The 24,488-nt window shown below is 49.9% G+C and overlaps 1 protein-coding gene across 5 annotated transcripts in view; it reads left to right on the top strand.

Moving 5' to 3' along the window:
* The window catches only part of CCDC12 (coiled-coil domain containing 12), a 65,150-nt gene that overhangs the window by 25,353 nt on the left and 15,309 nt on the right, over positions 1-24,488 (top strand). For all 5 annotated transcript variants that reach the window (XM_055382210.2, XM_055382209.2, XM_019023371.4 and 2 more), the window contains one exon: positions 21,161-21,228. In XM_055382210.2, coding sequence (XP_055238185.1) covers positions 21,161-21,228 — 68 coding nt within the window. The remainder of the gene's footprint in view (positions 1-21,160; positions 21,229-24,488) is intronic.

Raw genomic sequence — 24,488 nt, 5'->3', positions numbered from 1 at the left:
CCCCCCTCAGCCTCCCAAAGTGCTGAGATTAACAGACGTGAGCCACCTCACCTGGCCCAAAATTGAATTCTTTGGCGAATAGTACTTAATTTTAATGTAGTTTGCCATTTTTTTTCTAATATCTTTTGTGGCCTGTTTAAGGAAATAGTTGCCTACATATAGGTCTAGATGATATTCTTTTATGTTATAATCTAGAAGTTTGCTTGTTTTACTTTAACCTTTAGACCTCTAACCCATCTCGAATTTACTTTTGTGTAGTGTGCGTAGGGATCAAGATTCTTTTTCTCCCCATATGGATATCAGTGACTTGGCACTATTTGATATTTGACATTTGTGTTTTAGAAGAGTTTCCTGTGACTTAATTGGCATGCACTGTTTATGATCATGCTGTTAACCTTCCATAACATCCTGATAATTGTCATTGTAGATATAGTAGTAGTAGTAGTAGTGGTAGCTGCTAAAATATATTTGTTTTTTCATGCTTCTAAGTCCCAATTCATGCCACCCCTTCAGTGGACAGGCAGCTCCTTGTAGGCAGAGACAACTCAAACTTATTTTAACAAAACATTCAGACATTTCCTGGGTGCCCCATGGCACTGTAGTGGGTATGCTGCATCCTGTGACTCTGAGCCCCTTAGGCTTTGTGCACTAGAGAAAAGACAACATGGACTCCCAGGGAAGACAAGGACCTGCTGAGCCAGGCCCTCCAGTGCTGGCCTTCTGACCTGCTAGCCAGACTCTGTCCATACTCTGGACCTACTGAGCCAGGGGTGTTCTGACTAGAAATATGTGTTACCTCTGATAGTTGCTTCAGGGTCAGTTGTTTCAAACTGGGGCTGTATGTTTTAAATGGTTTTTGGCTCTTCCATTGACCCTGCAGACATTGGGACCAGCATGTGATTCTGTAGCACTAATAATTGTAATACAGAAATGAAATGCAATTCATATTTTTGTTTCTGGAGAAGATGTCTCATGTATCATCTTGGAATATTTTCTGTAACCTATCCCACATACCTCCAACCCACCTCCAGCGCATATACACATGCACATACAGCATGTACTCTCCACACCCAGCCCCCTGCCTGCAGTGCATCCCACCTCCTTACACTCCCTTAATCTCACAACACCACCACACACCCCAGGCCCTACCCCACACACTTCCCCCTACGATAGTACCTTCCTTCTCCCCACACCCTCCCATTCCCTGCACACCTCCAACACTCCACAGCACCCCTCCACATGCCCCCAACCCACACCTCCAAACCCCAACCCCTTTACACCAATACATATCTCATACACACCTCAAAACACACATAAGCAGCACCACCTTTATACCTCCATACCCACAATTTGCCTTTCCCTACACATACACCTTCAGCAGCTGAGAGGGACTTGCTGTTTCTAAGCCAGTTGTTCAGAGATCTGGGAGACCCCATAGTGAGCTTGATAAGGCTCAGTCATGCCTGGCCCTCTTCCTTCCTTCGGAGCTTTCCCTTAAATTCTGGGGCCCTGGCTTCTCCCTGGTTTTGTTTTGGAGGGAAGCAACAGCTTGTATCCTTGAAAGAATTCCAAGAGGAAAAACAGTTGCTTCGGCAACGGTGCCCTGTGGCAGTAACATCCACACTCCTGGGCTGTTTTGATTCAGGGCTCTAAAGAGCTGCTCTGTCTAGAGAAAATGTGAGTGGCTGGAGCAGAAAACATTTGTCCTTTCAAGGACAGCCCCCCTCCCATTGTTTTCAGGGCAGGGCACCACTAGATTTCTTGCAGGGTAATTTGAATCCTGAAGAAAAAGCACCTGTGTTTGACATCATCTGGTTAAAGCAGGACTTTCCTGTCCTGGGCCCAGGAGTCCATGACTCAGGCAGCTTCCATCTATGTAGGAAGTGAGAGTGAATGCTGGGCTGTGTCTGGGGTGAGGAGTCAGTTTCCACATCTGGCTGTTATAAGTGTTATTGTTGAGGCCTCTCTGTGCACAGAGCCTGGGTGGGAAATGGGGTCAGTGAGGCTGGCCCTTTCCTCAAGCACGGTCAGGCTGGGGCCCTGTGGGGAGGCTGATCTGTGTACCCCCAGGTATAACACTGTATACTGCCATCCACGGAGGAGGGGCAGAGGAGAGCTGTCAGTGTCTTGGAGGGAGGGCTTGGACAGGGGGTGGGGGACAACACTTGCATGCATGTCGCGTGGAGGAGAGCGCTGAACCCAGTATCGATATACATACCCTGCTTTATCTCATTGGTTGGCTTATGAGTAGTGTCCCCATTTGGGCTTTGTCCCAGGCTGCATAACTCACAAGACAGAGCCTGAGCTGGTAGAGGTGCTGAGAAAACACTTGAGGGATTGAGTGGATGGCATGGAGAGTGATAGCTGTTTCCAGGTGTGAAAGAGGTGAAGGGATTTTAGGCAGAGGAGGGGCAGGAGCAGAACAGGCAGGCATGGAGGTGGTCTGAATTTGGGAAGATTATCTGTGGAAGGCCCTTCTTCCTTGCCACCTCCCTGTCCCCCCATGCTGGCTAGCGTTTTCTGACTTGGATTCATATTCTCTGCACACGTGTAGGGTCTGCTCTTCTCAACTGTGGTAGCTCGAGGGCAAGGGCTGGGGCTTCCTCCGGGAGACGCTGATGGCCGCTCTGGGTGAACTGAGGGAAGGAACAAGGCATGAATGTGGGGATCTGTTATGTGACCCCTTTGTCACGGGATGAGAGGGACTCACCCCGAAGACACAGGTGAGAGTCTCAGGCTCCACCATCATCATCACTGTGGTTGGCGCCTACTGACTGAGGACGTACTCTGTGCCAGCCACAGTGTAGGGCTGTCACGTCACATGCGTACCCTTAAGTCATGCCATCTAGCAGTTGAAGAAACTGCAGCTCTGAGAAGCTAAACTGGCCCAGAGTACCACAGTACACAGTTGTTAGTGCTGGGTATTGACTCCTCATGTGGTTCTGCTTTCTCAACCTTTCCATATGCTGAGCATGTGGATTTTTAAAAACGCTTTGCAGCTAAAGGAAGTGTGTGTAGGTGGGGATAAGACCTTGTGAAGCAGTATTTCCCCCCACAAAAAAATGTGCCAGTTCTGACTTGTTTAAATTTGGTTTAATTAGGATTTTTATCACTTGTAGATCACACCAGAGAGCAGACAGCTGTCTTACCTTTACTTCTCAGATTGTGACACTCCGAGAAGCAGCTGACCAGAGGTTAAAATAGCTTCTAGTCTAGGAGCTTCAGCACATTTTGTTGCTGTGTAAGCCTCTGACTTGCCTGGAAATTGACTTGTAAAGAATTTTGCATTTCATACTGGGGTGCCTGATGCTGGGGTCTGGTATATTTCATGCTCAGCTGTGTGTTGGCATGGAGGGAATGGAGAGATGGCTCCTAGCTCAGGTAAGGGCCTTGGCTTACATCAGTGACTGGCCTTTGTGGTGGTCAGGAGAGTTGGGGAGGATGCTGGGACCAAGCTCATAGAACACTTAACAAACATCCCGAGTCCCAGCTCCTCCTTTCGCAGAGTGGGCATCACAACCTTTGCCCTGCCCTTATCTTGGGTTCTCCTTGGGGATTGGATGAACAGTGGAATGTAACGCAACTTTGAGCTCTATAAAGTGCTGGATGCGTTTGTTCCAGGACCAAACCGAGGGTCGGGCTGCTTATTCCCTTGGCCCAATAACGAGATGCAGATGAACTGGGAGAGAAGGGAGTTTTTTTTATTTCTGCAGCTGGTTACAGGGAGAAGGCCTGGAAATTATCACCAGACCAATTCCAAATTACAAAGTTTTCCAGAGCTTGTATATCTTCTGAGCTCTCTGTGTGTAAATGTGCATTCATCTAAAAACTTAAGTGGTTAACTTCTAGTCTGTAACTAAGATCTGAGTCCTGAAGACCTTCCTCTGGACCCTCAGTAAGTTTACTTAATATAAATGGGTCCAGGTGCTGGGGTGATTACCCTTATCTTGTCTCCTGCTAAATCATGGAGGTTTGGGGCGTTCCTTTTAGTCTCCCAATAAACTTGTTTGTGGAGGCCTGGGGAGTTTCTTCAGACCGCCAATAAAACTTATTTAATCCTAAACAGATCCTGTTAAGAATTCTTCATTATCTTGTCATGCTTCAAGGCTCAGGAAAGGCCTAGGCCAAACTCTTGGTGGGCTTTTGTTACATTCTAGCCTTTGTGTAAGGGCACTGGTTCTATCAGCTTTACATGTATATATATATGTGTGTGTGTGTGTGTGTGTGTGTGTGTGTATTTTTTTTTTTACTTTTTTATTTTTGAGATGGAGTCTCGCTCTGTTGGCCAGGCTGGAGTGCAGTGGCACAATCTCAGCTCACTGCAACCTCCTCCACCTGGGTTCAAGTGATTCTCCTGCCTCAGCCTCCCGAGAAGCTGGGATTACAGGCGCCCGCCACCACGCTCGGCTAATTTTTTGTATTTTTAGTAGAGACAGCGTTTCACCATGTTGGCCAGGCTGGTCTCGAACTCCTGACTTCAGGTGATCCACCCGCCTCGGCCTCCCGAAGTGCTGGGATTACAGGCATGAGCCACCGCCGCCCTGGCTAGCTTTTAATATTTAACCTAGCTACTCAGTCAGTACTGAAACGTAATGGAGGCCTGCGTTAGTGAGACCTGGCCTGCCACACACTTCGTTGTTAGGTTATTGCTATAAATGGCCATGTGTAGCCAAGGCACTTATTTGCAAACAACAGAAATCCATTCTGGCTGATTTTAGAAGAATACAAAGTGCTTGTTGTTTTAGAAATCGAGCCACTTACAGCTTACCAGGAGTAAAAGAAAAAAAAAATAATTAAAAAGAAAGAGAGCCAGCCTTAGAGGTACACAGCCTGAAAGAAGCCCAACATTTCATAAGAAAAATGGAAAATGGCTCAATGAGGAAACTGCTACTGCCTTCGAGTACTAGATACTACAGTTAGCCCTGTTGCCCTGTGCCTTGGAATCAATCTTGAATCAAAGCTTATTGCAGCTTCCCTAGAGAGAAGTCTGTGCCACCCCACCCCTACCTCTCTGCAGGTCACAACTCACCATTTGGAGTCTCTTATAGGTATATTGGATCAACAGGGCCAGAGTTACCTGCCTGCTTCAAGGCAGGCTGGGAAAGTGAGTGGGGCACTTTTGGCTTCTGTAGTGAGGGGCAGGGTCTTCCTCCCCCAAGACTAAAGGTGGAGCTTTCGTAAGTGAAGGGAGGAGCTCGGGCTCTGGGCAGCCCATAGAATAACTTGGGAACATGGTGCATTGGACACACCAGTCTACTTGAGGTCGATACCCGAGGTCTGGCCCTGGCTTCTCCCCTTCTCTTGCTGCACACTTCACCTGGATCTCCTGTGGCCCTCCGGATATTTACGTTGTATGAATGATTTTTATTTTGGGGGGGTGGGTGTGGTGGTGACAGGGACTCACTCTTCACTCTGTCAACCAGGCTGGAGTGCAGTGGTGCAATCTCGGCTCACTGCAGCCTCGACCTCCTGGGCTCAGATGATTCCCCCACCTCAGCCCCCCAAGTAGCTGGGACTACAGGTGCACACTACCACTCCTGGCTTTGTGTTTTTTTGTGGTAGAGACAGGGTTTCACCATGTTTCCCAGACTGGTCTTGAACTCCTGGGCTCAAGGAATCTTCCTGTCTCAACCTCCCAAGGTGTTGGGATTAGAGGCGTGAGCTACTGAGCCTAGCCCCTTATGAATGATTTCTTTGCGTTTCTTCCTATCCTGCCTGCCCTATGTCCAGAGCCCACCTTGGTGACCACAGTAGCCCTCAAGCAGCTGAGTGTGGCCTCATGCAGTCCGCTTTCTCTTCTAGGTCAGCCTCTTGAAGAGGAGGCAGCATGTGGTCTCACTCAGGGGCTCCTCAACTGGGCCGTGTATTAGAGATGTGACCCAGGAGTAGGTGGGCTCTTTGAACATTCAGATTCCCAGGTCTTACCGTGGAAGATTCTGATTTGGCAGGTGCTGTTTATAACAGTTTCCTGGGCTGCTGCTAGTTTATCCTCTATCAGCTCATATCTGAGGCCTCTGCAGCCCTACCAGTTTGGTGGTTTTCTTACTTTTCTCATTTGGTGTAAGAATAGATGTGATCACACTTCTCTGGCTGTTAGGCAGAAAGCAGACCTAAGCCTTGGGGCGGTTTATTTGAGAGAATTTTAAAAGCCTGATGCAATCAGAAAGCCCCTGTTTAAATGTGGGCCTATCTTTTATTAGCCCTGAGCCACTGGTTAAGTTTCTTAGTTGTTCTGAACCTGGTCATTTGTATGCAGTGATAATACCTGATTCCGGGGTATTGGTTGGGGCCAGAGGCCCTGGTGTGCACAAGAGTGAAGTGTGAGTAGATGAGCAAGTACCACATGGCAGCTTGCAGTTGGAAGGGACTGTTCCTCCCGACAGACTCAGAGACAGCTGCTCTTCTGCTGTCCTTGGGGTGAGAAGGTGGCTCTCCTAACCCACATCCAGTTTGTTTTTTCGGGGGCCCCTTTGCTTTCTGGCCTTTGCTAAATGCTCTTTATAAAATACTCGAATCATATTGTTGCCACCTCTCTACCTGTCCTCCAGCTTCTCAGTGCTTGTGAGATAAAGTCTGTAGCCCATCAGGCAGGCCCATCCCACTTCCCCAGTGCCCTTGGATATCACCACTCTCTCCCTGGACACACCCGCTCCTTCTAGTGACCCTGACATTCCCCTCTCTGACCGCTCAATCTGCATCTTCCCTCTTCTCTCCCTGGACAGCCTGCCCACTTGGCCCTCCAGGTGTTCTCGGGTCCCACCTTCTCTCATTCCCAGTGGCATTCAGGCTTTGGATGCACTATAGGGTGGTTATCTGTTCACTGTCTGCTTCCCCCTTCCCTGCCCCTGACTTCCCTGAGGGCAGCCATCTTGCTTTAGTCACCTTTTTGTCTGCCCCATGATAAGACTCAGAGACTCCGTAAACATTCAAATGAAGAAGCAACTAGGCAGGCACATGGATTTGGGAGTTGGATGGGCTGAGATTTTCCTCAGGGAAAAACAGACTTGCCCACGAGGACAAGTCCAAGAGTTTATTTAAAAAGTGCAGGCTGTGGCGATGCTAACAGCAAGAAGAACTTCACTGGGTGATTGTGAAGTCAGTTAGGTTTCTTCGATCTGTAGTTTAGGCATGGACTAGGGGTGCTTTGATAGCCGTTAACATTGGAAAAGAACTGGGCATTTTAGTTGGTCACAGGCTTTGAATAAGCCAGTGGTGTGACGTGGATACCAGGAACACTGATGTCCCAGCTGTGGTGTTGGCTATTGGTTGGTTGGGAAATAACTTTTTTTTTTTTTTTTCAGACGGAGTTTCGCTCTTTTGCCCAGGCTGGAGTGCAGTGGCGCAGTCTTGGCTCAACTGCAACCTCCTCCTTCTGGTTTCAAGCGATTCTCCTGCTCAGCCTCCTGAGTAGCTGGGACTACAGGTGCCCGCCACCATGCCCAGCTAATTTTTGTATTTTTAGTAGAGGCGGGGTTTCACCATGTTGGCCAGGCTGGTCTTGAACTCCTAACCTTGTGATCTGCCCGCCTCAGCCTCCCAGAGTGCTGGGATTACCAGGCGTGAGCCACCGTGCCCGGCGGAAATACCTGTTCTTTTAATAAATGGTAGCTCTTATTCCCTTAACCCACCCCATTTTAAGAACAAATCTACCCACGTGAAAGGTCACATAGATGCTATAGTGGTTGATGCATCTGGTGCCAGGTTTGAGTGAGGGCCGTTGGCAGCTATCAAGGAAACTGTTTTAGGGGACCCAGAATTGATGTAAACAGGCCCATGGGACTAGGGTGTGTGTGGGAGGCGAAAGGGTATCATTTACAGGGGCCACCCACTGAGGTTTTTAGGTCCTTGCTTGCTGTCTCTATTGGATCCAGCGAAAGTGAACACATAGTGGTTGGGCTTTCTCCTCCTCTTCCCTCCTGGGCTCAGCCTAAGGATCCTATCTACCAGCCAGAGTTTGTGGAGAAAGGTCACCTTCTTTTGTTCTACAGGCCTTACAGATCTGGGGATGGTCAGGTAGCAGCCACATGTCCTCAGGACCAGAGAGTCTGGGTGGTTGTTCCAGTCCCTGGAACTGACCAGGTGGGCCCCCTGTGCCTGATTCCTCTGACTGTCCACTGTGAGGCAATGGGGAAGGGGTTTCTGGGTGCCACACGAAGCTGTCTCCCACCAGGGGAGGGGTCTTCCAATCTGCATGGACCTTATCATTTGCTTTTGTGATTTGTTCACTGCTGCTCCCCTCGTGAGCTTAGAATGGTGAGGAAGTCCTAGTGGTTGTGAATTCTGCTTTGTGGTGAAGGAGGCTTTTTTCCCCTCCAAGAAAAGGGAAATGGTGGGGTAGGGTGAGTGGGTGGGGAGGTGACTTCATTGCTCACCACCAGTTAGTTTCTTAACCGACAGTTTTAGCCCCCCAGTAATGGAGATGTCTATCCTGATTTAAGAGGGCTTAGTCTACAATTGGCTGCTGCATTTGCTACTGTGGTTAGAGTCCCAGGCTGCAGAGGGACGCTGGTGTGTGCAGGCTCAATCTGTCCTCTTCTGCACCAGCAAAGCTGGACTTTTTTTTTTTTTTTTTCCAAGCTTGAGAAAAGTCATTAGGCATTGACAAGGCTGTGTCAGGCCTGAGTGCCAGCCATGGTTTCCTGCTTCCCCATTTAGCCAGGTGAGGGTCAAGAGAATCTGTTTAGGGTATGAGTCAAGATAGTGAGCCATAGTCAGCTAGGTTCCTCTGGTTACTTTTATTATTAAGTCATTTTGACAGCAGAATTAAGGAAGATGGAAAAAATACTACCCACGGTTGAGTGCGAATCCGTGAAGTCTTTGGCCATTTGTATGTATGGTATTGCCATGGTTGCAATCATGAGTATGTAATATAGGACTCTTACCCTGGCGTTCGTGTGTGTGTCTGTTGCATAGTGCTGCCTCGCTATTTTAATGCCTCCCCTGGCCCATCATATGAATGCTGGCCTGCATAACTGTGCCCTGCAGGTGTTGGGCTCACTGCATAGTTCCACTTCTCCCTACTGTGAGAAACACAGCTCTAAACACCTCTGCATGCATTGCTCTTTTATTTCCTTGTGATGTCTTTTGAGACTGGAGTTCTTGGCCAAGAAATGACCATATTTGGGGCTCTCGATGGGTTTGATTGTATCTCTCTGAAATGACACCAGGAAGAGCTGTCAACTGTCATGTGATGACAGATGGAGGCGCCCTAGACACCCTTGAAACCATTTGCATGTGAAAGATAGGGACAGGAGTGGGACAAGAGCAAAGGGCAGGGGTTCTAGAGGGAATCAGCCTATGCTTGAAGCCTGCCCTGCCATTTGTGTCCTGGCAACCTCTAGCTGTGTGACTCTGGATGGGTTACTTAATTGTCCTGGGCTTCCATTTTTCTCATCTGTGGTAGGAGAAAGGAGTGCTGACCTTATTAGATTTTCATAGTGATTAATTATTGATTATTTTTGATAATATCAGTACTACTGTTTAATTAATGGAATAATCAGTTGCCTGGCATACTGTTATTACCAAAGAATTGACAGCGTTGTAAGACATGCAGAACAGAGAAGAGTGACATTTGGGTTCGGCACTGCCCAGGGCTCACCTTCTAATGGAAAATCTTCCAATTTTATGGAACGTAGTTAAAACCACACTCCCAAGAAGTGGGCAGGGTTGGGATTTTTGTCTTCATTTTGCAGGAGAGAAGCAGAGGTGCAGATAGTTGTTGGAAAAGAGGATAGAACAGACAACTAAAGGATAAACAAGCAGCATGTGTGGTAGAAAGAACTGAGGATGTGGCAGCGGGGAGCTGGGCTTCTGTTTATTTCCCAAAACTTGTGCTCTACCCAATGGAAAGAGTATTAGGTATGACATGCACACACCTGGTCCAGCCTCAGTTCTTGCATCTGTGCAACAAGGCTAGTGATAACCGAATACGTGGGTGCTGTTGGAAGGCTCACACAACAGAAGTTCCTGTAACATGGGAAGTTAGCATGTACCTCCTGCCTCCCCAGGTGGTTCCTTTACTATTGGTCCAGCTGCTCTTAGTGCCAGGTGCTGTGAGCAGTGATGGAGAGGCCTCTGAGAGCTTCCAGTCTAGGAAGGAAGACAGATGTCAAACAAAATCTCATGTGGGGAAATAAAGGTAGAATCATATGTCTGGGATGGTTATCATTAGAAGGCACGGGAAGAACACCTTTCTGCTAAAAGTGGTCATGACCTTTGGCCCACACAGGAGAATGTGCTGAAACCCACCCACCGAGTTTTGTGGTGGGGTCAGAACTAAGGATTCTGTGGGGAAACTTCACAGATGGGTGGTGCCTGTTCTTGTAGCCTGGGGCCGCTTGACAACCCTAAAGGAATCAGATAGCAGATAGATCATTCTTAATTTGATCCTCATTAAAAAAAAATAATATATATATATATATATATATATTTTTTTTTTTTTTGAGACGGAGTCTCGCTCTGTCGCCCGGGCTGGAGTGCATTGGCACAATCTTGGCTCACTGCAAGCTCCTCCTCCCTAGTTCACGCCATTCTCCTGCCTCAGCCTCCCGAGTAGCTGGGACTGCAGGCACCCGCCACCACGCCCGGCTAATTTTCTGTATTTTTAGTAGAGACGGGGTTTCACTGTGTTAGCCAGGATGGTCTTGATCTCCTGACCTCGTGATCCACCCGCCTCGGCTTCCCAAAGTGCTGGGATTACAGGCTTGAGCCACCGTGCCCAGCCCTAAAATGATTTTTTAAAAATTGTTAATTGATAAATAATAGCTGTATATTTATGGTGTACAATGTGATGTTTCAACGTATATATACATTGTAGAAAGATTAAATCAAGCTGATTTAACATTTTTTGTGGTGAGACTTTAAAATCTAGGCTCAGCAATTTTGAATATACATTATTATTAACCGATCACCATGCTGTGCAGTAGCTCCCTTAAACACACTCCTCCTGCCTAACTGGAACTTTGTGTCCTTTGACCAACATCTTCACTTTCTCCACCTCCCCTGCAACTCCAGCCTCTGTAACCACCCATCTAGTCTCTGTTTCGGTGAGTTCTACTTTTTATTTTTTTATTTTAATTTTTTTGAGATACGAGTCTCACTCTGTTGCCAAGGCTGGAGTGCAGTAGTTCAGTTACAGCTCACTGCAGCCTTGACCTCCTGGCCTTGGTTGATCCTCCCACCTCAGCCTCCTGGGTAGTTGGGACCCGCCTCGGCCTCCCAAAATGCTGGGATTACAGGTGTGAGCCACTGTGGCTGGCCAGTTCTACTGTTTTAGATTCCACATGTTGTAAGTGAGATCATGCAGTATTTGTCTTTCTGAGCCTGGCTTGTTTCGCTTAGCATAATGTTCCCCAGATTCGTCCATGTTGTTGCAAATGACAGGATTTCCTCTTTTTTTTTTTGAAGCCTGAATAGTATTTCATTGTGTGTATATACTAAATTTTCTTACTCGTTCATCCATTTATGGACACAGGTTATTTCCATTTGGGCCTCACTTTTAAAAAAGTTTAGCATATACAGAGACTTAGCCAAAAAAAAGTAGCACTTTCAGAAAAGGATAATGTGCTCCATTCACATGAATGTTGTTACATTTTAAAAAATGGGCTGGGCATGTGGCTCATGCCTATAATCCAGCACTTTGGGAGGCCAAGGCAGGAGGATTACTTGAGCCCAGGAGCTTGAAACCAACCTTGGCAATATAGTTAGACCCTGTCTCTACCCCAAAAAAAAAAAAAAAAAGCTGTGCATGGTGGCATGCTCCTGTAGTCCTAGCTACTCCTGTGCAGGAGGCTGAGGTGGGAGGTTTACTTGAGCCTTGGAATTTCAGGCTGTGGTAAGCTCTGATTGCACCACTGCATTCCAGCCTGGACAGCTGGACAACAGAGCGAGACCCTATCTCAAAAAAATGCAAATGTAGATCAATTTCTCTTCTGGTTGGTCTAATACTAATAGGCCTTCTGTTTCCCAGCATGGATCTGGGCCCTGGGTGCTGGGTCCTGGGTTCTTGTTAAGTGCTTTCTTGGTTTTCGTGTCAGGGCAAGGGGTGGGTGAGAACAGAAGGAACATCAGGTTCCCTAAGAGGGATGCAGCAAGAACCAGGATTCGAATTAGGCCCATCGCTGATGGACAGCAGGACTTGGAACACTGCAAGATGTCAGCAGGCAGTTTTTTTTTCTTTTCTTTTTTTTTTTTGAGATGGAGTCTCACTCTGTCACCCAGGCTGGAGCGCGGTAGCGCAATCTTGGCTCACTGCAACCACTACCTCTGGGTTCAAGCAATTCTCCTGCCTCAGCCTCCCGAGTAGCTGGGACTACAGGCACCCGCCGCCATGCCCGGCTAATTTTTGTAGTTTTAGTAAAGACAGGTTTTCACCATATTGGCCAGGCTGGTCTCGAACTCCTGACCTTATGATCCACCTGCCTTGGCCTCCCAAAGTGCCGGGATTACAGGCGTGAGCCACTGTGCCCGGCCAGCAGGCAGTTTTTCATGGTGCAGGGTCATACGGGACCCTGTACCACGTGGTGGACCCAAGTTGCCTTGTATAATCCTCACATGCCCCTGTTAAAGTAGTGCCAGCCCCACTTTGACAGGGGAGGAGACAGAGCCTCAGGGAGGTCCCACCACTGGTAAGCAGTGTGTCCTGATGTTCCCACCACCTGCCCAGTCCAGGGCTGCAGGCTGGGCTTCCTGCATACCACAGTGCCCCTACAGGGAGGACCCTGGAGGGAGTTTGGAGCCAGGCCAGACTTCCCAGAGGAACTCGTCCAGTCTGGCTGCATATGAAGGAAGGGGAAGAGACTGGTCTTTGCCCTGCCCTCTGTGTGACCTTTCAAGAGGCTATTTCCTGCTGGGGCCAGTGTGGGTGAAGTCTCAGGGCAGTGGGAGGGGCCTTTTGCATACTAATGGTTCTGGTTGTTCCCTCTGCTCTCTTCCCCCTCCGTCCCTCTGTCCCCACTCTCACTCATCCTTTAAGGTGACACTTCCTTTGGAAAGCCTCTGTAGACACCTCTTAATGCCACCCAAAAAAACACTGCGTTCCCTGGCTGTTGACACCTTCCCTTTTCCCCTGTGGGTCACCACCCCCTTGAGAATCTGAAGAGCTCCAGATTTCTCATCCACTAAGATTCACCTTCTCACACTTGCCTGTGTTTCTGTCTGGTCATTGACCTCTGGAATCTGTGCACCGAGGATAAGAATCCCTGCCCTGCTCTGTGGGCACTAGGTGCCTACTCGTTCCTCTTCCTCCTCAGTACCCAGCATGGAGTATCTGGCACAGGGGAGCCAGTCAGTATTTGTCGACTAATAAAGTCTGCTGGAGGAGCTCTGTAGTGCCTCCCTTGAGCACTTGCAGCAAGAATACGATCAGAGTTGACTTGGGCTGGCTCCCCACACTCCTGACAGACACATGGAGGATATCTGGGCAGGGCCGTGTGACGGGCCTGGCGAGGAGCTGCACTGGGCATGCTGTGGCCTGGGCCTTGAGGTGCCATATGGATGGTGGGGCCCAGCGTGCCTCTCTTCTGAGTGGAGCGGGCCCTCCTTTCCACCGCTGAGGGCACCTTGACAGGCGCTATCCCTTGGCACCAACCTTCGTCAGGCCTTGGGTGTCAAGCCTCACCGTTAGAATGCCTGAAGGCTGCCGCACCCTTTCTCTTTGTCCCCTAAGTGCCACCACCTTTTTGTCAAAGGCGCCTTCCTTCCCCCAGTGAGTCACCAGCAGAACCTCAGTTGTTTCTGCTCCTCCCTGTCTCCCCACAGCGTTGAGGCACCTCCTTGTTCTAGTCCACCACTGTTGACCTAGTTCCCGTCCTTATCTCCAGTCCTTATCTCTAGCCTCGCTGTTCTCCCAGCCTCCTGCTCAGCGCTTTGTTCTTGCTCTGCTCAGAAGCCTTTAGGGAACACATGAACCCACAGGAGAGCAGTGGCTCTTAGCTAATCCCAGCCTCTTGGATGGTAGTCACCACCTGCTCCTGCTGACTCTTGGTGAAGCACTGAATGGGGAATCAGATCTGTCTACACTGCACAGATCATCTGACGTCATCTTCTAATGTCTTGGGAAGCAGGTATTACAACACTGCCCTGTCTGCTTACAGGATTGCTGAGAACATCTGATAAGGATGATGGGCATGGAAACTTACCATGACCTCTGCAGAGGCACACCGTTCTGGGCCTGTGCCCCGCTGGCTTTTCTGCAGCCCTTTCCTTCCTGCCCTGGCCTGATTCTCCCTGTTCTTCAGGCTCGACTGCTTCGTCTCCCTAAGCTGCAGACTTTTCTCCTTCATCATTTCCTTGTAATAGTGATATGATGTCAGTATGATTATCCTCATTTTTGTAGATGAGGAAACTGAGGCCAGACAGGTTGTATAACTTGCCCAAGGTCACACAGCCAAGATGAAATGGAGCTGGGATTTCCCCGCTCCTGTGCACGTGCTCTACCACGGTGCTGTGCCTGCTGTAGTTGGTGTCAGGCCTGTGGGTGCAAACTGGTACAACAAACGTCTGCCCTCTAGGAACTCTTGGTCTGGTCAGCAGATAGAGTGGATGCTCGGACCAAGTCATCCTAGCAGCACATTGAGTGCAGGGGACCCAGAGTGAGGAGCTCTGCAGCCTGACGAGATCTCAGCCTGCCCAGGAGAAGCAGAGTCTCTCCCCCTTTCCCCCTCCCAGTCTCTGGGCAGTAGAGATCTGTGCAGTTTCTGGTCCCAGGCATGGTGGTGTTCAGCTCACTTCTTATCACTCCATCTTCAGGGTGAGTCAGACTCCGGGTGACTGCCCTACCCGCTAAGTGCCCTTGGAACACAGCTCCCACCACGGCCTCACCCGACAGGAAGTCCCTCCACCCCAGCATGGGGCTGCAGTGGCCCTGAGGATGGGCACAAGGTGACACTGGGGAGCCTGCCAAGTTTGCCCCAGCATTGTCTGTCTCTTCCTGTCACCTTCAGGCACTATGTGCCCATCTCTTTTGATTTTTTCCCCACCCTGGGCCCAAATCAGAACTGGAAAGGCTCAAAGTGGGGCCAGTTTGGCCTCTTCTTAGGGGGCTAGGATTTCGAGGTCTTATTTTCTCTTTAACTTTTGAACAGAGGGCAGTTTCCCGTGGACATTATAGCAGGCGTACTCAGAGCTAATGGGGCATATCACCTGGGGATTGGGAAGTGTTTCTGTACCCATGAGTTCCTGTTGAGTCTCTAGCTTCTTCAGGAAGCTAAAGAAGGGTGGGAAGACCCTAGATGAGAAGTTGAATGTCTCTCTCTTAACCCTTTCCTGCTTCTCTTATTTCCTTCTGGAAGGGAGAGCTCTAGGCAGCAGCTCCTAAAAGTTTGAGTCCTTGGGAAGTCTTAGGAAGAGGGAGGGGCTTATTCCTTATTCCCTGAACTCAAGTCCTCCTGCTTCGGTACACCCGCCCCCAGTGACAGTTCCCAGCCCTCATTTTAACTTTAACCCCCCTCCCAAACACAGACACACAGACAGCAGCAGGCTGGGGCAGGTCCAGGCTGGGAGTGGAGGATCTCACCTGACTTCTGGTCTTCCCCGTTCCTCCCATGACACATCTTGTAGGCTACCACAGTGCCCGTTCAGGGTGTCGGCCCTCATGCTGGGCTCAGCCCTCCCACGGTGCTGGAGGAATGCCCTTTGAGCCCTGCCCCTGACAGCATCAGGTGAGGCTGGGCCAGCCATGTGGGCCTGCTCTGTAGGCTGTGACAGTGCTCTTGCTCCGCTCTCATGTCTTTGTAGGCAGTTACCACTCCCAGGAATGCTCTGCCTTCTTTAGCTGCCTCATAATCCCCCAGTGGACATTTAGAATTGAGTTTAAGGATTACTTCCTTCCCCGACAACACCTATCCCTTGCTAATTCCCTAAGTGTACAAGATATTTAGTAAAGCTTTCCTCACTACTCATGGCACAGAGTTACATTTTCTAAGTCTGATCCTTTGAGTAGACTTGAGATTCTTGAGGATAGGGTTCTTATTTTATCTTTGTGCCCAAGGTAGACCTGGCCCACAAAGGAGACTGAGGGGTGCAAGGAAAGAGATCTTCATCTTACTGTGGGTGGGAAGGGGCAACAGGAGGACATAGAGCAGCCTCTCTTCTTCCTCCCTCCTCCTGTAGGCCTGGTTGTTGATTGACCTGCTTCTAGCAGTGGTACTACATTCAGACAGCAATGTAGATTGATTCTGCCCCCACGCTTCATGTGCCATCCAGGGGCAGGTGTACTCATCCACTGAGGGATCCTTCCAGAGAGAGGTGACTGAGGAGCAAAGCCATTGTTGAAACACCGAGTCTGAGGAGATGAGATGGAGGCACGTCCCAAAATTGATAAACCTCTAGCTGGTCTGATAAAGAAAAATGACACAAATTATCAATATCAGTGAACCATCACTACAGATCTTACAGACATTAGGCTATTAAGAGAACAATATAAGTCACTTTGTGCCAGTAAATTCAATAACTTAGGTGAAACAGACATCTTTAAAGACGTGAATTAATAACACTGACTGGAGAAGAAATAGAAAATCTATACAGTCCTATAACAAATATTTTCCCAAATAAAACTTCAGGCCAAGATTGCTTCACTGAAGTCTTGTTGAACATTTAAGGAAGAAACAATAACAACCCTGCACAGCTCTAATTTTATTTGTAACAGTTTTGTCCCTGATAAAAAGGATTTCAAACATTAGGAAACAGGTCAGTCAGACTGTCCTGAGCAGGGCTGTATTTGAGACCCGCTGAAATCCTGCCTCAAAGGCTTCTTCCTGCTGAAGGCTGTGGGAGGAGGTGACGGCAGGAGTGCAAGGTCTAGGCGTGGAGATGTGGGCAGGGGTGAGAAATGGGGGAGTACCTCCATTAATAGGCAGATAGGCTATGGGGAGGGCCCCAGCCCAGACCATGACTCTCCTGCCCTCCAGCCATCAGCGTTCCTGAGGTTTACTCTTCTGGAGTTGGTGGAGAGGGTAGCAGTTAAATTGGTAGCATTTCTGAAGGTTGTCTAGCCCAGGCTCTGGGCTAGGCCTTGAGGTGCGCTAGGAGATGCCCCGTGCTGAGAGGTTCTTGAAGGGAAGGGGTAGTAAAGCCTACATGTGAATAGGAATGGCCACAGGCCTGTGCCCTGGGCCTATGGTCAGACCCTGATATGCACTGGGTAGGCCCAGAGGATTCTTTTGCCTGGGAATCTTAAAAGGCTGCTTTGAGGAGGTGGCCTTTGGCCTGGCCTTTAGGACTGGCCAGATGGTGTGTTTTCTTGGGGGTTATCAGAGTAGATATTTCAGGATTTGAGACAAAATGTGGGGTGTAAGAGTGTTCTGGACAGAGCAGATGTGAGGTCGAGATGAATGGCTGTTGTCCTGGGGGTGTGGAGACCCAGTGAGAGCTTTGAGCAGAGGTGCAGTGTGGTCTGACCAGTATCTTTGAAGAGGAGGCCAGGAATGTGGATTGATAAGATGAAGAGAGACTTAGGGGAGATAGGTTGGAGAAAGAGAGGGAAAAATGCAGGAGGCAGCTGTATTCTCCAGAGTAGAGGGGAAGGCTGGCTGGCAGGCAGGGGTGGAGGGGAATGGCTGGGGGCTTGGTTGTGGTGGGGAGCTAAGGAGGTGGTAGAGGAGACTAGGGATTGGGAAGGAGGGAGAAGATGGCAAGATTTGGGAAGGGTATGGAGTGGGGAGTGGGGGTGGTGAGGCATTGAGTCTGATTTAAAGGTCTCAGGGTGAGCGAAGTGTCTCTAAATTCCTGGGGAGGCTGTGCACCTAGGGCCTTGCCTGCTTTCCTACTGAGTGTCCAGCAGGGCCTAGGCTTGGACTTGGGCTGGCTGTGGCCGCATCTGAGCACATGGGGCCAGGTCTGAACTGTGTGGGGAGCGCAGGAGAGGCGGGTAGAATCAGAGCTCTTTAGAAACTCAGCGCCACTCTTCCAGTCTTGATAGCCTCTCTCTCGTCTCCTTGGCGAGAACGAGGGCCAGGCATTAGGACGACCTGGATCCAGACTTGCAGCTACCGCTGATGGGTTCTGTGACTTTGGACAAATCTTTTCCTTTTCCCCGACTGCCATTTCCCAGGTTTTCCCATGGGTTAAATTGAGGACCTAGAATGGGTGATCCTGCGAGCCCTCCAGGTCTGAGGCTCTTTGAGTCTCTCAGGTAGGGGTGAGCTTCAAGTGGTCTGCGCTTCCCTCCACTATCCCGGGCAGCAAAGGGCCTTATCTTGTGATTCAGGCCAGTGTCACCAAAAGCGATTTTCCTTCCCATGAATGCCCATTGTCCTATTTATGAATCACTCTTTGTCAGGAAGGCTGAGGTACACCTTATCTCCCCCACTTGTGTGGCCTGTTCATTTGTTCACCTGCTCCTGCCACAGATGTGGATCTTTATCTTTTTTGAGCCCCTGCTCTTTGCACAGCATCCCAGGCTGGGGTCCTTTTTAACCTCATGCTGTCTGCAGAGCTAGTGCTGCCCCCCACCCACCAGATTGCTGGGCATTTTTAAAAGTCATTTAGATAGTTGGATGTTTTCTCATTTATTAATGAATAACTTGGCCTTTGCTGAGGCACTTGAATGTCTCTGGGGCTCCAGGAGGGTGGTGGCAGCTGTTTGACCTTGCTTGAGAGCTGAGAAAGGGCATGGTATTTGCAAAGCACTCCTCCCAAAGGCTGGACACTTTCCCGTAGTCCCCGCCTGCTTCTGCCAGGTGGTTCGGGTTAACAGAACCCCTGTGGAAAGGAGTCGTCTTTGTGGCTGGGGGTCTTGCCCCACTAGCCCAGTGTGGGGAAAGAAGAGCCCTTTCTGCTTTTCCTTCTCTGCCCTTACCCAGGGCAGGTGTCTGCCGCTCCTTCCCCTGAGGTAGGCACTGCAGGGAGTAGCCTTCAGGGTGTCCGCTGTCCGCTGGTTGGGAGTTGGGAAGGAATTTTTTGCTAGAATTTGCAGGCTCTGGCTTGCTTCATCGGCTAGTCTTTAGTCAGGGAGGGCTGCATGTGTCAGCAGGGCCCCTGTGGAAGCCCCGTCCAGGTCCCAGCAGCCCTGGGAGCCATTTGGAGAATCCTGACTTGTTTCTCAGTGAAGCATTTATACTCTGTTCTCCCTTCCCTCTTTGGCCATCACCAAGCATCTGCCTGTCCACTCCAGGGCCTGCCTTCCCCGGCAGAGGTCAGTGAACTCTCTCCAGTCTCTCCTCGGTTTCTCCATTGCTTAAGAACACCGGCCAGAGCCCTCTGTGTTCGGCCATTGCCTGCCTTGACCGTCTTACCTGGCAATCATCGTCACCCCCTCCCCCAACCCCAGTCACCTACATGCTCTTCAGACCACACCCTGCCTTTGTTCAAGCTCTGCTTCCCACCGGGAATGCCCTTCCCACTTCTGTCCCTCTATGCTGTATCACCCAATTCTGCCCAGCCCTTCTCTCAGTAGGAAACCTCTCACCCATCCCCCAAGAACCATGTTCCATGTTGACCTCTCTCGTGTAGCTGCTGTCACTTGGCCAGTTATTTTGTTCTCGCTGCCTCGTTGCCATGAGATGAGCTGCCCTGAGTTGGGGTGGGGGGCATCTTGATCTGTTCACATGACAAAAGCCTTTCTCTGGGCCAGGCCTCCAACCTGGTTTTGGTAGTCTGCTCCCCGGAGGTTGTGTGGCCAAGGAATGGCAGGGTCTGGTTGATGCCTGCAGTCTCCACATAAAGCAGATACCATTCTTAGGAAGGCAGTTGTCAATGGCATAAATAAATGTCTAGGAAAGGTAGTTCAAGCAGCTGTTTTACTTATAATTTATATGCAGGCTCCAGCGCATTCTGTGTCCACCAGAGCAGGCTCCCAATGGAAGGAGCTCACAGATCTCTCTCAGAACATTGCTCTGCGAGAGTCGAAGGCAGGACGCTGCCATAGTGAAGTGAGCATTGTCACCTTCTGGAGTGCCAACCCTGGCATGCAGGGAGACCCACGACGGCTCTGTCTTGGGGCCTCTCAGTCCATGCCCTGGGCCCCAGGTGTGGTCACACGAATTTGCGCATGTGCACACACGCCCTGCATCAGTTTGTCCACAGGCAGGCTGACCTAACAGAGGTAATCACATAATAAAGGAGAAAGTCCAGGAAGACATTTTCTGCTTCAGGTGGAAGCAGTATGGCAGTTTCCTTCTGTTGTGGCCCCCAGTGCACCTGAGAACAAGCATAACATGTCAAGGTTGAGATGAACATGACTCTCTAGACTTCAAAAAGAGGTGCAGTTGGTGGGAAGTCAAAAGAACCAGATTAAGAAAATTTTCATGGAAACTTCAGACTAATTCCCCTTGCCTCTGTCTCCCTGAATATAGCATAGGCCTAGGCAGTGAATCTTGTTGCAAGCCTGGTCCTAGTTCATGTTACTTCTAAAGCGAATCAAATAGGTATTTCTGGAGAGGACTCTGGCCTGAAAGGTGTCTCAGGAGGCCTGAGCTCTCATCCTGCCCTGGTTGCTGGTAACTTCTTCCCCCAGTCTTTCCTAGCTTAGCAGGTGGTTCTGTCTAGACCCATGAAGGTGACTGCTGGCCTGCCAGCATGGCCCCTCCATGGCACCAAGTGGCTGCATTTCTCACCACCTAAAGCCATCCAGCTCTTTCTGCGAGTGTTCTCTAAGGGCTACCAGGTACCTGGGACTGGGCTGGAGTTAACGGACTTTTTTTGTTGCTTTTTTTTTTTTTTTTGAGATGGAGTCTCGCTCTGTCGCCCAGGCTGGAGTGCAGTGGCTTGATCTCGGCTCACTGCAAGCTCCGCCTCCCAGGTTCACACCATTCTCCTGCCTCAGCCTCCCGAATAGCTGGGACTACAGGCTCCCACTACCACGCCCAGCTAATTTTTTTGTGTGTTTTTAGTAGAGATGGGGTTTCACTGTGTTAGCCAGGATGGTTGCGATCTCCTGACCTCGAGATCCGCCCACCTCGGCCTCCTGAAGTACTGGGATTACAGGCATGAGCCACCGCGCCCGGCCAAGAGTTACGGATTTTTAAATTCTGCACAGGCAATGAGGTTCCAGTTGTGCCTATGAGATGCAGCAGGCGTGTACCCTGCTTGGAGTCTGGGACACCAAGCTGGGCCCTGCCAGGTGCCCCCCTTCTGAGATGTCCTGTTCTTTAGCTCCCTGGGCCACGTGGACTGGAAGTAGGAGCTTTCAACTGAGCTGGTGGTTTTCTCCCTTTCTTTGCAGGACAAGGAAGATGGGGAGCCAAAGACCAAGCATCTCAGAGAAGAGGAGGAAGAAGGCGAGAAGCACAGGTAATGCCCGTGTGCAGCTCCAGGGTCTGCTCTCTCCTCCAGCACTCATCGGTCTCCCAGTCTCTGGGTCCTCCCAACTCTGTTCAGTGTCTGCCCTGTTCCCTTCCCTCTTCTTTCTGCCCATGGCTGTCCTGTTCAGACCTTAAAATCTCAACATCTCAGAAGGCCCTTGTGGAGGCCTTCTCTGCTTCCTTTCCCTCATTTTCCATTTGGCTGTTACTCAGCCCCCAGCATTTTCTTTCTAGCCCTTACATTATGCCTTTTTACCCTTCTCATACACCTTTCATGGCGTGGTTCTCCATTGCCTGCTGAGTAAGTGCCCCTTCTGCACTTGGCATGTGAAGCTCTGCCTGGACCATCTAGCCTCATCCAACCTCCTCTGGTTTCCCTCTAGCCAGAGCCCTTTGTGGTTGGCCCTTGCCACCCCTGGCCACTCAGCATTTCCTGACCAGTCTTTTGTCCGTCCTGTCAGCCTGGAGGTCCTTCTCATCTCTTCTATACCTTTGATGTCTGGGTCTTCACATAGAGTTCGGCTCAAAGGGCACCTTTCTCGTTGTCTGTGCCCTTCTGGCTTCATTTCCCTCTGTAGTATTTATCTTATTTTGTCGAATACTGTCATCTGGTTGGGTCCACTTAAGTTGGCTAAACACAGCACATGTGAGGGTCTTGGGTACCCTTCCCTCGTGATTGCAGGCACAAGGTCTTCCCCCGCAGTCTTGAGGGCTGCAACCTCCACAGAGCCTCAGATGCTGCTTTGCCTCCCAAAAATCTGGAGCCTGGAAACTGTTGCCGGAACCAGTGTGTGGGGTGAGTGAGGCAAAGCTGTGCTGCTGATCTTTGTGAGCAGAGTGTCTGACTGCCACTCCCGTGTCAGCAGTTCCAGAGGTCTCATGTCCTCCCTCCCATGCCTAGCCCTGAGATGGGGCTCTCTTCCTGGGGCCAGACTGTGTGTCTTTCTGGACGGCTGCCTTGATTTCCTTTGCTCTGAGCAGCTTCCTTCAGGCACAGGGGGGTGTAGATCTTGATGGGCTTAGGCTCTGCTTTGCCCAGGGGGAGCGGGAGGGGAGGGAATGCTCTTTAGAGGAAGCTGGGCAGCCACACCAGAGCAGGCTTTCCTAATGCCACAGCCTTTTTTCACCTTCACCAGTATGAGTAGAACCTCCCCACATGCGGGCCTCATCTCTGCCTTTGTAATCAGGAGCAATCACAGACACGACTTACAAAGTGTTTTCATACCATCCTGAGAGCCCTGCAGAGTCCATGCCCCCTACTCGGGTTCAGACATGCTACCAGCTCTATGCTTAGAGGCTGGTGATGCTAAACGGTGAGTGGGTCTGCCGGCACCGGGCCTGGGGCTTTTTGTTGGGCCTCAGCCCCCAGCTCTTGAAGGTCCCTGGCTGGTGATGGGAAGATGAAGGCCAGTTAGTTGCTCCTTTGCCAGGTGACCCCAACATATGTGGCTTTATGGGTGGGTGCTGGCACAGTTTCCCCCATTCTGTGGTAACTACATATTAGAGGCCCTTTGGTCTTCTGGTTTATTCTTAGTTTCTCAAAAACTGGAACTCTGGCTGGAGCCTAAGTTCCAGTTTCTGGGCTTTGATTTGCTGGTGGTGTTTTCTCTGATCCCTCCCCCTCCCCCTCCTCGATGAGAAAGAAGGGTCACTGGTTTAGCAGGTGGGTGGGTGGGTCATACGGTAAGAGGCTTGAATGTTGAACCATGTGGTTGTGAATCTCAAACATGGTGTTGAGTGAAGGAAAAAAGCAGGTTTCAGAATTGAGGCATACAGGGCAGGAACATTTATATCAAATTTAGGAACACAAAATGATATATGTGTGTTACTCAGTTGGCAAGTACTGACTTTATTGGTTGTCTGCTCTGTGCAGGGCACCATTGTGGGCCCCTGGAAGGCAACAGCAGACAAAGTACAGCCCCTACCCTCATGGAGCTGACATTTTCTGGAAGGAGACAGGCTGTTAACAAAGAAGCAGGTGTGTGATACAGTGTCAGGTGCTGCCAAGAAAGCGAAAGCAGAAGTGTAAACACATACATGAGGAGTGATGCCTCCGATTGATGTCTGGGGAAGCAAGGAGGAAACAGGATTAGGGAAAGGCTCTATGATGTGTGATTTTTTTTTTCTTTTTTTTGAGATGGGGTCTCGCTCTGTCACCCAGGCTGGAGTGCAGTGGCGCTATCTCAGTTCACTGCAACCTCCACGTGGCTCCCAAGCTCAAGCGATCTTCCCACCTCAGCCTCCCAAGAAGCTGGGACCACAGGTGCGCACCACCATGCCCAGCTAATTTTTGGTACAAAAACAACATGGTTTCACCAGGTTGCCCAGGCTGGTCTCAAACTCCTGAGCTCAGGCAGTCCACCCACTTCAGCCTCCCAAAGTGTTGGAATTACAGGTGTGAGCCACTGGGCCTGGCCAATGATGTGTGATTTTGTTGTAACAAAAACAAACAAACAAAAAAAAACGAAAAACAGCAGGAGGGGAACAAACCTGTCTGGAATATGGCAAAACATTACTTTTATTGACTCTGCAGGAGGTGAGTATATGTGTTAGGTTATTCTCCAGACTTTTCTGTGTGCCTGAGATATATCATAATGAAAACTGTGGGAAAAAAACCAAAGGGCATGTGTAGTTCCAGGCTCCTGTCAGTGAGTTCTAGATAAAAGAGGCCCTGCCATGTGAGGACCTGCTTCCTGTTAGGTCTTACAGGTCATTTGTAGTGGAGCACAAGACCTGCTCTGAGGCCCTGTCCTGAGCCCACTGAGCTGGGCAGGTGCAGGGCCCTGTTTTGTTTTCTCACCGCAGCCCAGGGACCAACCATGCTGGACATTGAATTGGGTTCTGCTTCAGCTCATCATATTCTTCTGCTTTGCTCTAATCTGGCCTCTTTTGAGGCAGTGGAGCATGGTGGAACAGGTTTGCCTCCCAGTCATTGAGAGCTTGGCTTTCGGGGCTGTCCTTCTAGAGACTTTGGGCAGGTGGACTTCTAGCATCCTGTACCTGGCAGGGCCTGCTACTCAGTCACTCCCTTGGTTGCCAGGAAGCCTAGCCTTAGCAAGGAGTTGTGCCTGTATTTGTAGGCCCCAGAGAAAAACAGACTCTTCTGACTTTAACAGATCCAGAGCAGAGGGCTTGCTGAGGTTATTTAGGAAGGCGAATTAGAACATTGGTTGCCTAACACAGGGCCAGACCTATGTGGACGTAACTTTAGACTGCAGGGTCCAGGGATTGGGGATGATGGACTTTCCA

Source organism: Gorilla gorilla, chromosome 2 (genome assembly GCF_029281585.2).
Source record: "Gorilla gorilla gorilla isolate KB3781 chromosome 2, NHGRI_mGorGor1-v2.1_pri, whole genome shotgun sequence".
NCBI lineage: Eukaryota > Metazoa > Chordata > Mammalia > Primates > Hominidae > Gorilla > Gorilla gorilla.
This window is presented reverse-complemented; position numbering and strand designations above follow the sequence as displayed.